The 11,940-nt window shown below is 48.5% G+C and overlaps 1 protein-coding gene across 1 annotated transcript; it reads right to left on the reverse strand.

Moving 5' to 3' along the window:
* Positions 1-1,423: 1,423 nt before the first annotated feature.
* On the reverse strand, positions 1,424-5,155 carry LOC148676516 (potassium voltage-gated channel subfamily E member 1). Its single transcript, XM_088608494.1, has 2 exons — positions 4,150-5,155; positions 1,424-3,440 (listed from the first exon to the last, which is right to left on the reverse strand). Exon 2 carries the CDS (start codon positions 3,020-3,022, stop codon positions 2,633-2,635), a length of 390 nt encoding a protein of 129 aa, XP_088464620.1. The 5' UTR covers positions 3,023-3,440; positions 4,150-5,155; the 3' UTR covers positions 1,424-2,632.
* Positions 5,156-11,940: the final 6,785 nt, after the last annotated feature.

Consider the following 11,940-nt stretch of genomic DNA (forward strand, 5'->3'; position numbering starts at 1 on the left):
GGCCAGTTTTCCCAGAAGCTGGTTAGCCTGCCAGTACATCGCTGAACTATGGGGGAAACTCATGCCACCGGCGAGAACATGCAAACTCCACACAGATAGCACCCCAGAAACTGAACCCAGAGTCTCAGCAAGGTTAACCACAGCACCAACATGCCACCCCCTCCCCATTGCCCTACCGTGAGCCTCCAAGACTTTGAATTCTCTAACGTCCTGCGAACATCCGAGTGATTAAGGGAGTGTTCCCTAGCAACGCTCACGGAACTGATCAGAATCGCCAGAGGCTGTAGAGAGAGTGCCTCAGAAGCTGGCAGGGCCCAGGCTCCCAGGGCATATCTCGAGCAACAGGCATTCTGACACGGGCACAGGTTTCACGTTCTTCTTGAGTCTGGCCTGAACTGAGAAAACAAAACACTGGGAGGCAGATTTCTCCATTTCCTGCTTCCTGCAGTTTCAGCTCGCCCTCCCCAAGCTTCGATTGCACTTGCAAAATTCACACATCGCAGATCTAACATCGCCGCTGTGGTGCTCCCTCCCTCCTCTTGCCTCGGCAAGGAAGGATAAAAAAAAAGGATTGTGCAATTTCTGGGTCTTACGAATTAATTAAAAGGAATGAAAACTGGCGGTCGTGTCGGTCGGCGGTTAAATCTCCCGTCCTCTGAGGTGCAGTACCAGGAGACAGTGCGGGACGGGAACAATTCCTGCACAGGCCTTCCTTGCTTGCCAGCTCGTCTGCCCCTCCATCACAGAAAAGGAAAATGTGTCTGCCTCTCAGCATGCCGGATCTGTGCTTAGAACACAACACTGTAGCTCACATTTTGTTATCCATCTGTTAATTATGGGACAGTGCGGTGGCTCTGTGGCTAAGGATCTGCGGCTGTGACTGGAAGGTTGCCAGTTCGTATCCTGAGGCTGGTAAAGGAATCCTACTCCGTTGGGCCCCTGAGCAAGACCCTTAACCCCAACTGCCCCAGGGGTGCCATATAAATAGCTGACTCTGTGCTCTGACCCCAGGCTTCTCTCCCTGTCTGTGTGTCTCATGGAGAGCAAGCTGGGGTATGTGAAAAGAAGTAAAAAGTTGAAGTTGAAGTAAAAAGTTCGTAATGCAAGAAATTGTGTGTGGCTAATGAAGTGATCTTACTTAATTACCAAACTTATTAAGTGATTAGGTCCTTAATTAAACCCTTTTTGAAAAACAAAAACACATATCGGGTAATATCAATGCACCTGAGAGGAAATACTCATTAGCAGTGTAGCACAAATCCCTTTCAAACTGGCAAACCGACTCCCACCGAATGACGCTTGACGACATCAGCTGGCTTCAGGTCATTGCCTAAGAATCTGACGTGAGCGCTCAGTCAGAGGCAAGTATCCGTGCACATTGCGACAGTTCATGTTTCTGGAAAACAGCGTAACGTATTCAATCCAGAATAAACAGATATTTACTGCTCCTTTCCCTACACAGCTGTATTTCAAGAAACCAGATCTGCTTGCAAAGCGATCACGTTTTCGTATTTGTCCACGTGGAGGTGCAACCACGTGGAGGTGTCCTCTTATGAACCCCTATTGTCAAACTGAAAGCGGAGTAAAGGAAGCAAAGCTTTGCCCGGGACATTTTTTCTCCTTTATCTCCTGGTAACAGGAGACTGGTTTTAGGGAGGCAGATCATAAATGTCCGAAAGGATGAATGAATGCTGACAGCTCTGAGACTTGAGTCGCAGGATCTGCTCTTTTTCTCCCTGTCCTCGATTGTAAAACCATAGTGTCAGGTAGGCGCTCTTTCGGGACCCTATGCAGACAACACAATCCGGGGTAGAGTGAGAAAACATGGGGAAAACAGCATGCGGGAGTCAGGAATGATGTGTCCATGGTGCGCTGGTGTTCGGAGGAGGTGTGGCCGAGGCAAACAGTCCGGAGCCGAGTCCAAAAGGGGAATCCAAAAATGGGGCAAAAGTCCAAAGCCAGGCGATCCATCCAAGACAGACAAGATAAAAACAAGAACCGGGTCGGGACCGGCACGGGAATGGGAACAGGAACAAATACAGGAACTAAAACCTTAACGGGACCAGGCGCTTCCAGGTCCCGGACTCGCCTGGTATGAAAAACAGAGCACAGCCCGGAACAGAGCCAGCGTCTGGCTTTTAAGGGAAACTGAAAAGGGGGCTGGAACAGGGAACAGGTGCGGGGGATGAGTAAAAAACAAGGAAGGGCTGGAGCGCCCTTAAGAAGAGGGGTTTACGATCGTGACACATCTTATGAAATGAACAGACATCATCTCCTCCTATTGTTCCGATCCAGTTTTCGGACACTGACGTTTTGGGGATTACAGTATATAAAATAACTCCTAAAGACAATGATGTAAGCAGATCAGAGAGACAGAAATCTGGCCTCACCACCGTCACCCAGACTGCACCCCTAGGTGACAGTCGGGGGTTCGGAGGCGACGGAACCATCGACCGGCCCGAAAGAGGAGGAACGAATTCACCGATCCGAGATGATGAGGTGTGGATCTTGTTCTCCCTCGTGTCGGATTCTTATCAAAGGAGGTACCCTCTGCGACCGTAGCGCTGTGATATTACTGATCATGGTCCACAGTGCTGGGCTGGGCATGGGCACGGAAAGAGGTCCCGGACGCTCAGCCTGGGATGTGCTGCTTGGGACGATCCAGCACCCTGGGATTGGGAATGACGCAGGAATCCTCTGGAGCGTCTGGCCCAGGTTCCAGAGGGTTTGCGTGTCCGGGGGAGTCGACCAGTCGGGACTGCGGCCAGTCGTGTGCGATGTAGCGGTGGTAGGGGTCCTCGGAGTTCTCCAGCTTCTTGGACCGGATGTAACTGAGCATGATGGCGAAGGTGAAGGCGCTGAACAGGCCCACCATCAGCAGGATGTAGATGATACCGTGGCTGTCGTCCGCGGGGGGGCTGCGGGGCGCCGCGGCCTCTCTCTCCCCTGCTGTCCGGTTCAGGCACTGCTGGAGCAGGGAGACCAGCAGGGGCTGCAACTGAGTGCTATTTCCCCACGGCATAGCGCCGCCTACAGGGAGGGGAGAGGGCTGCGAGTGTTCCCAAAGTGGGTGTTTCTCCAGCAGGGGTGCACAGTACAGGTCTAGAAAACTGAGTGGCAGGGACTTCTGACTGGGCTAAAACGTCTCGGTTAACTGTATCCCCCAGCGGACAAGTCACAAAGGCGAAGGAACTTCTACACTGTGTAAGTCCCAAAGCTTGCAGGGTTAAGCGGGTCTCAGATAATGGGAGTAACTTGAGTAGCTCGGGTTGGAACAGAGCCCAGAAAAACATCCAGAAATGGTGTCAAAACATAATCACAGCTCACCCCACCGCTCTCTGGCGGTCCCCTGGGCGCCGAGCGGCGAGCTCTTTGCCGACTGAGCTCAGAGGAAATGGGTTCGGTGGCTGGGTAGCGTGCAGATGAAACCAGCGCCGCTTCTGAAAAACAGAGATAAAAAAACCGCGCAGCAATGAGCAGGAAACCAGATGTGTTCCAGGATTTACGAGCTCCGCTGTTATCACGTTAAAGTACAGGAATGCTGCTCTGTTCAGTTTAGATTCCATCTGTTTTTCGTAAACGTTTCCATATTCTACCAGGTACCACGTTAATGTTGTTTAATTTGTAAAGATTTTTGATAGATGAGAGGATTCTCATAATGTAGTCTAAACCGCCTCCAGGTGTGAATTCTTCAGAGCGCAGTTAATCTACGTACCTGTCAGCACTTGTTTAGAAAGAAATGAAACCTGCACTTCGCTGTGAGAGTCGAGAAGAGTGTGCAGCCGAACATAGTAATTAAGATTTTTAAACAGTCCAGACATTTTATTATCCTTGATTTACAATCCTACATGTAACACATAGGTAACACATTCCATACATAGGTGAAACCTTGCACTCAAAACGAATTGGCTTCGAGTTATAATGTCTTTTGCTTCACTCACTTACTGTAGGATCTCCATCCGTCCTTCCGTCAGGCCGCTTGGAACCCGGGTACGAGTCGCTCGTACCCGGGTTCCAAAATCGGAGGGCAGGGAAAATAACGATAACCTGGCAAACCCGGCTACATCTTTCAACAATTACAACGCCTTTTAGTAAAACCAAGAGTCAAAACGTCGAGAGAGAAAAACATCGAAAAAAACTTTTACAGACCTGCCTTCTGTAGCAGACCGCCCCGCGTCACAGACGGCTCAGAAACCGGGCGCAACTTGCCGTGTCCCGCATCTTCTCCCGGCGAGGCTGATGGCTGTAATGAGCAATGGCTGTACAGGATGTTACCGCCGTCCGCTCACCGATAGTTCGGCATCAGTGCCTCTCTCTTTGTACACCGCTCGCCTGGGCTTCAAGTCCACGTGTACGCCCGGACTGGCTTGTTCCAGCCTGTCTGTCTTTTCCCCGCAGAGTGAAGCCCCCCCCTTTGTTTCTTTCAGTTGTCCCGATGTAAGGCGATCAGTTCCTTCGGTGTAAGATTTACACCGCGTCTAGCTGGGTAGACGGGGAGCTGTAATTTCTAAACAACGTTTCCAAATATAAGATAGAAATCACATTCCGGCGGAGACAAATTTGGAAGTTACACCATTGACGTGATCCGAGATGTGGCAAAGAGTTTTCTAGCGGTCAGTTTTCATACAGAAGAGTATCCTTTGCTTAGTGAGCCTTAATCAGTTGGGATCAGACAAGTCGTTTTCGTTGTTGTTTTTTTCCTGCAAACTTAATGCAGGAATGCAGATATTCTCTGGCTAAACGATTGTTTCAACGTCTTCCTTCTCTTGCTTCTTCTGAAATGTATCCCCTCCGCTTTTATTGAACCGAGCTGTGGGAGGACAGAACAGCCAGTCCTGTAGGGGGGGTCAGAAGGAAGATAAGGCAGGCCTTAGGGTGATCTGTCTGTGTGACCCCCGCCTCCCCACAGGCCGTCTTGGGGCTCCTCCTCTGCCCCGTCTGTCGGCCCACCTCCACCCGAAATTGATTTTATTCAAGCCAGGCTTTGTCGTTCAGCTCTTTCCCTTCCTCAATCGGCCCAATGACGCAAAGCAGAAAGAAAAACTAGCAAGGAAGAGATCTACTTGTCCAGACAGTACCACGCTTTTAAGGCACACTGGGATGATTCCAGCAATTCGCCGGGTTGATTATCAGCTTGAAATTTGATTTCTGCCGCAGTTGTTCCGTCATATAACCTGACCGGGTGCAGGGCACCGCCTGCGCACAAACGCCGTGTACAGCTCTTCCGAAATGATCGTTAATGGCCCTAGATTCAGTCTTTCTTATGGGTCGCAATGAATTAGCTGTTATTTAAAAACATATTAAATTCACTTGCTTAAGCAATTGACCAGTTACGCATGTAGTGTTTCAGTGAAGGGAACCAGTGTTCCCTGTAGGCTGGAAAATATTTAAGGTTTATAATAGGTTTGTTCCGAGTGTATTTGGGAGCAGTGGTTTGCATTGCTGTCTCACGATGCTGGGGCCCTGGGTTCAATTCCTGGGGTGCTGTCTGTGAGGAGTTTGTATGTTCTCTGTGTGTTCATGTGGATTTTCTTCCCACAGTCCACAAACATGGTAGGTGGGCAGGTTAATTGTCTTCTGGGAATATTGGCCCTGGTGTGAGTGTGTTTGTGTGTGTGTCTGCCCTGCGAAGAGCTGGTGCCCTGTGCCCTTTGCTTGCTGGGATAGGCTGGGCACCTCCCCCACCACCACCGGCAGCCCTGTATTGGATAAAACTGATGAATGTTCTCGACGTAACTTAACTGAAGACCGGTAATTGGTCTTTGAAATTTGAAAAACTGAAATAATACCAGTCCTCTAGAAACAGATTTTATTTAAATTCTACCTGTAATGCCAGCTGAAGCAGGGCTCCCACAATCCGGTTTTGAGCAATGCGGAGTGAATCAGGCAATAAAAGCGCGCTCTCGCAGATCGAGTGCGGGCATGCAGCCTGGATGCCATGGATTCGAGCTTGGCTCATGCTACTAGCCGACTGTGACGGAGATCACACCGGCAGTGATGCAGAATGCCTTTGAACTTCCTGGGCGCTTGCAGGGACAGTAGAGAGAGATACGCCGCTTCTCCAGTCAGGGCCGTCTCAAGGGGTGGGCGGGGCGCGAGGCCCAAGATGGTGGTGGTGAGGGGGGTTCTTGTGTGTAGTAGTGGCTGCAGGGAGCCGCATTGAGGTGATGAAGTAGCCACCTAATGGGCCTGCGCTAACAGACATACAGAACTGAACCGAACAGAACTACGAATTGCCGTTGTTGCTAATGCTATCGGCACCTTCAGGTGTCTCAATGCTAGCATCCTTGTCGTCGTCGAGATCACCACCCGAGTCCGTTTCTTCTTCGCTCCTGGTTTTTTACAACGAACCTTTCAAAAGACCCTTTAAGTGCCACATTGCACCCCCCCCCCTTTTCTGCTTCTTTCTTCTTTTCCTGCACCCACTGTAGTATTTTCTAAATTTGTCCCTGTCTCAGCTTGTGTTCGCCATTTTTTCCACAGGCTAACTTTTTTCCAAGCTAGTTTAGTTACGACGCAATAACTTTGCAACTGATGGCCTATGACGTAGTTAGTGCGGGACATGCCTCCAGCTCTGAAGGGTCTCATTTAGAACATTCAAGTAAGATTTATGTGCAAACAGCGAGTCTGGTTTTGGGTAGAATTCATTTCATTTCTAATTGAAATAACCCGTAGGCGTTCTTCTACAGTATATTCCGCACATTGTCCGGACTGTGACAGGATGTGGAGCTGACCACTTTTGCCCGTTTCACACGCTATGCTAAAGAGCTATTGTCCATCTGCTTCGCCCAGCTGCTCGGCATTGTTTTTGTTAGTTCTGAACATCCAGACTTCGCCGTAACTACCCCAGCTATGAACGCTTGTAGACACCCCACACCATCTCCCTCGGAATTTCAGCCACGACAAAGTCCGCAACATCATTCTGAAGGTGTACATTCAGCGGTGTACGAGCAGAGTTAGGGATCGAGTGACCTTTTTAAACGAGTTTAAAATCGATGCAGACAAGACCGGGGGTGTAAATTTCCTTGTTGGAACCTCACCTTGCTCTTGTTCGCGTTCTGTTCAAAGAAATGACTTTTCATGTTAACCCCTACAGCGTGGAATCACTTTAAAAAAACCAAATACAAAACGTAGGTGGGATAAGTGCAGTTCGGAATATTGTATGATAGTTTAGACCATGTAATGTAGATTCAGAATGGTTAACCTTGAGCCCTGTGCAAATTTTCTATTGGAGTTTGTTTTTCCTTGGCTACTTTTACCTCATCTTAACAAGAAAGATCTCATTTTTCTTACTGGACCCAGATCAAGTCAGTCTGACCAGTAACAGTTTGTTTTTGGTGGGAGTGGGAGTCATTGCCTCCAGATTGCCCAGTTTTCATCTGCGGAAAAGCAAGACTCTTGCCCGAGCCATGACTGTACAACTCTCACTCTCACAGAGTAAATCACAGCCTCTACTGTGACCTCCACATTCTGCCTGTTTAATGAGCAGGAGATGACAGACCAAGGTCGCCTGGCCTGACAGAGGACAAGCAGTCTGGCAAACTCTCCCAATGAGGGCTCGGCACTGCTTGCACACCTATTCCTGCTTCCCAGAGTCACAGGCTGGTTGGGCTAAGCTACGCACCCTGCTCTGGGACGGTTATCCTATGGGACAGGACATCATGGGCAGCATTCTCACCCCTGTTAAAGTAACAGAGTTTATTAGGAGAGCCTGTTCTGGTGAGGTGACCCCTGGGATACTCAGTGACATCACACTCCCATGTAGCGGTGGGCTGGCCTTTTTGCGTAGTGGGCTTTTCTGCTGTTGGAGGTGCCGTGTAGCTCAGGGCTGGGAGAAATGGGGATTGAGTCCGGGTTGGGAATTAGCTTTGCGTGCAACACTAATTGTTCTACTCTTTTCTGAAAAGAGGAAAAGGGAAGTTCTGCTGCTACAACAAAGGAGAGAAATGTTTTGAGTGACTGTGGAGTTCCTGATGTCTGGCATTCCTTAACCCTTTACATTTTATTTGGTGAATAACAAAGCACTTAAAAGTGCAGGCCCACAAGCCCTTCACATTTTTATGAATTTGTGTGTGGAAATTGCTGTGAATCGACTGCAAAAGTACCCTGTTCTGTGCAGGAGGTGAGACTCCGACACTGCTCAGACCCCAGGAAGTCACTGATTATACAGGGGAACAGTGGGCGAGTATGTGTTGAGGATCTCTGTAATGGGAGTAGTCTGAGGGATTGACAGTGTGGAATGGTGGCTAGGGTCAAGGGTTCAAATCCTAGGTGGGGACACAGCAGCTGTAGTCTTGACCAAGGTAATTTACCCAGACTGCACCAGCAAACCAAGATTTGTTTTATTTTAAGAAAATGAGTTAATGGTAACTTCCATTAACAACAACAAGTGGGGAGCGAGGGAGCTGGAAGAGAGGATCCTGGCGGACCTCAGGAGGAGGATGAAGCGCGACGTTGCCAAATGGGGTTTCCCCACGGCAAAGGAGCGCTGGAAAGGCCTATGGACCCTGTACAGGGATTAATGGTTTACAGCAAGCGGTAGTGTTTGGAGGGACTCTCATAATAGCGCAAATCCGCCCACCCTTGTAATGATTGATAACGGACAATCACCGCCGTTCCGCCGTTGTTTTAATTATGTGGAGTGATAATGTGTGAGATGTTTTCCTATTGAGATGTGTTTTTTTCGGAATAAAGTATATTTTATAAGAAAAAAAAATGGTAACTTCCATGGAGCAGCATAATGGCATTGAACTAAGGGGGGGCTGCCTCACTCCTCTTCACTCCTGGGTTCAATTCTAGTGTGACGTTTGGGCCCTTCTGTGTGGAGCTTCCATGTTCTTTTCTGGCACTGTATGGATTTTCCCCAGGTGCTCTGGTTTCCTCCCATAGTGCAAAAACATGCTGGCTAGGGTACTTGGCGTCTCTAAATTATCCCCAGTACCAAGAGTGTCTTGGGCGCCTTATCGGATGGGTTCGACTCTGGCTCACATGACCCAGTACTGGACTTCTGTGGCTATTGAAAACAGAGGGATGAACTTAAGCTCTGTAAGTTGAGTTGGAAAATAGCTGGCTACAATAATCCTTTACTGTAACAGGTCTTACTCACAAAGTACTGTAAGTTACCCACGCAGAAGGCTAAACCTGCTGTCTCCCTTCCCAGAAAGCTCATCCTCGAATGCAGCCAGTCAGAGCTGGGGTGAGATCTAACTCCCGGGACATTTCCTCAGCAAAGAGAGGCACACTGCAGCCTGTCTGACCTCTGAACATTAGTGGGAGCCCTCAAAGCCAAGTAACAGAGGAGGAGGCAGAGAGGCAGCAAGGAGAGCTCTGGAAACGGAGCTAAATTGCAGTTGCTGACAGCAAGGCTCTTATCTCGAAGAGATCTCAAGGAGACGTTTTTGCATTAAGAGATTGGCTTTGTTCCCAGCAATCCATCTCCCTGTGCTGATGGCAAAGGGCCCGAGATAATAGCACAGCCATTGAGGAAGGGATTAAAGCAGACAGACGGGCAGCCCTAGAGAAGTTAGTCAACAGCGCGGCCACACTGCAGTGCCAGGAAAAGTCGTTCACCTTCACGAAATCCTTCTAGAGAAAACTGACGTCTCCTGAAAACATTGTGCTAAATACATTAAAGCTGCATTATGGTCTGCTGCTTGGAATGGAGTAGAGTGGCGTGCGAAACATACAGAAATCAGCAGGGGAGAGGCTGTCTGGGAACTCAGGTGACATCTAGTGGAAAGATGAGCCAAGGAGCAGGTTTCTCTGGGGAACTGCTCTGGGGGAATTTCACTGTAGTGAATCTCGTAGGGGCACGTCTTGCACACAGTCCCATAAACAGAATGAGCACCGAAGCCACTCAACTCACCTCATAGGCCAGTAGCCAGAGTGCAGCCACTTTCCAAATAGGTACCAGGAACCAACACTGAGGTTGTTGTTGTTTTTCCCCTGTTATGCCTTCCTGCATGTAATAATAATAATAATAATAATAATAATTGCTTACACTTATATAGCGCTTTTCTGGACACTCCACTCAAAGCGCTTTACAGGTAATGGGGACTCCCCTCCACCACCACCAATGTGCAGCATCCACCTGGATGATGCGACGGCAGCCATAGTGCGCCAGAACGCTCACCACACATCAGCTATCAGTGGGGAGGAGAGCAGAGTAATGAAGCCAATTCATAGGGGGGGATTATTAGGAGGCCATGATTGGTAAGGGCCAGTGGGAAATTTGGCCAGGACGCCGGGGTTACACCCCTACTCTTTTCGAGAAACGCCCTAGGATTTTTAATGACCACAGAGAGTCAGGACCTCGGTTTTACGTCTCATCCGAAGGACGGCACCTGTTTACAGTATAGTGTCTCCGTCACTATACTGGGGCATTAGGACCCACATGGACCGCAGGGTGAGCGCCCCCTGCTGGCTCCACTAACACCTCTTCCAGCAGCAACATCCTGTTGCTGTTTCCGTAACATTATTTGTGCCCAACCTACAACATGGAGGACCTGGCGCCCGATGTGGGACACGGACCAACTACCCTGAGATTATGAGTCTCATGCTCTAACAACAGAGCTAGTACCAACCCTCAGGTGGAAACTGGAACACTTGCTGAAAACCTACATGAACACCAGGAGAACAGAGAGTAAACCTGAGGGCCAGACTCGAACCCAGGACCCTGGAATAGTGAGACAGTAGTACAAGCTACAGTGCCACCCCAGTAATAGCACAACTTCATCAGTCGTGGTCAGACGTAGCATAAGAAAACAGCAAAACATCCATAAAGATTCATGGTACGACAGCAGCTAAGAAAAATTACAGTGCTTGTCTGAAGACAAGGTAATGTTCCAATTTCAAGCAGAACAGGGTTTTGCAGTGCTTTTATTAAAATATTTATCTGGATAAATTTTGGTTTTACACATTTTTTTGTCTTTTTAAAGCCCTAAGTGCAAAAAATGGCTGTCGCTCCTTTACAGTAAGATTAAGAATACAGCAGATAGAACTGAGCAGAGGAGTCTGGCTGTGGCAGGAGAGGTCAGAAGTTGAGAGCTCCCATTAGCCTATCAAGTGTTCCAGATCCAGATGCAGGCTCCGCTGGTGGAGCCAGGGAGGGCACTGGCTGACAGCTGGGTTCTGCATTGCGTCACTGGAGGTTATAAAGAGGATGTTTCAGTTTTTTCTGTCTCCAGTGAGGTAAACAGCAGCGTGTGATGTGTGTCAGCAGAGAGCTTCTTTCCACATTAAAATACACAATGCCGAGGTACCACTGTGGTGTGTGTGCCTGCTCCGTTTTTGTGCTCAGTGTTGTGTCGCTTATACATAGCTCAGAGTCAAGTCAGCCAACTTTAAGATAGCATGGCTCTTTCTTTTTCTTTTCCTGCCTCTACAGACTTGTTTCTCTTCTTATTTCAGATTTCAGTGTTCGGGAGTACTTGTTCCACCCTTCTCAAAATTGTGTTCTTAAATGCATTGAACCCTATTTCTGAATCTATGTATATTTGTACGTTTTTGTGTCCCTTAAACAGGGTTTTTGTTCCACCCGAGTTTTGTAATAACATAATTTAATTCTTAATTTAGTATTAATTTAAACTCTTCAATTGTTTTCAGCTCTTAAACGTGTTGCCTTTCAACATAAAATGTTTCATACCTAACTTAATATCTCTAACATCTGAATAGGGAACTCTCAAAAGGTCCAATCAAGTATTATGTAAAGTCTGATGGGGGAAAAAAGCTTGAAGCTTAGCTTGAACAAATAACACATTTAACCTGCAGGACCCAGACAGGGAGCCGCTGTTATAATGAATGTACACGCCCGGCCTCAAAGGCTGCACAGGCTGACGCAAAATCAACCTATATCGCCCTCTAGTGGCAGACCCGAGTAGTGCAAGGTGGACTCACGTCACCCCCTATTCTGCACCGCACACAGCAGTCAGGTCTCACAGA

Source organism: Lepisosteus platostomus, chromosome 2 (assembly GCF_059453375.1).
Source record: "Lepisosteus platostomus isolate fLepPlt1 chromosome 2, fLepPlt1.hap1, whole genome shotgun sequence".
Taxonomy (NCBI): Eukaryota; Metazoa; Chordata; class Actinopteri; order Semionotiformes; family Lepisosteidae; genus Lepisosteus; species Lepisosteus platostomus.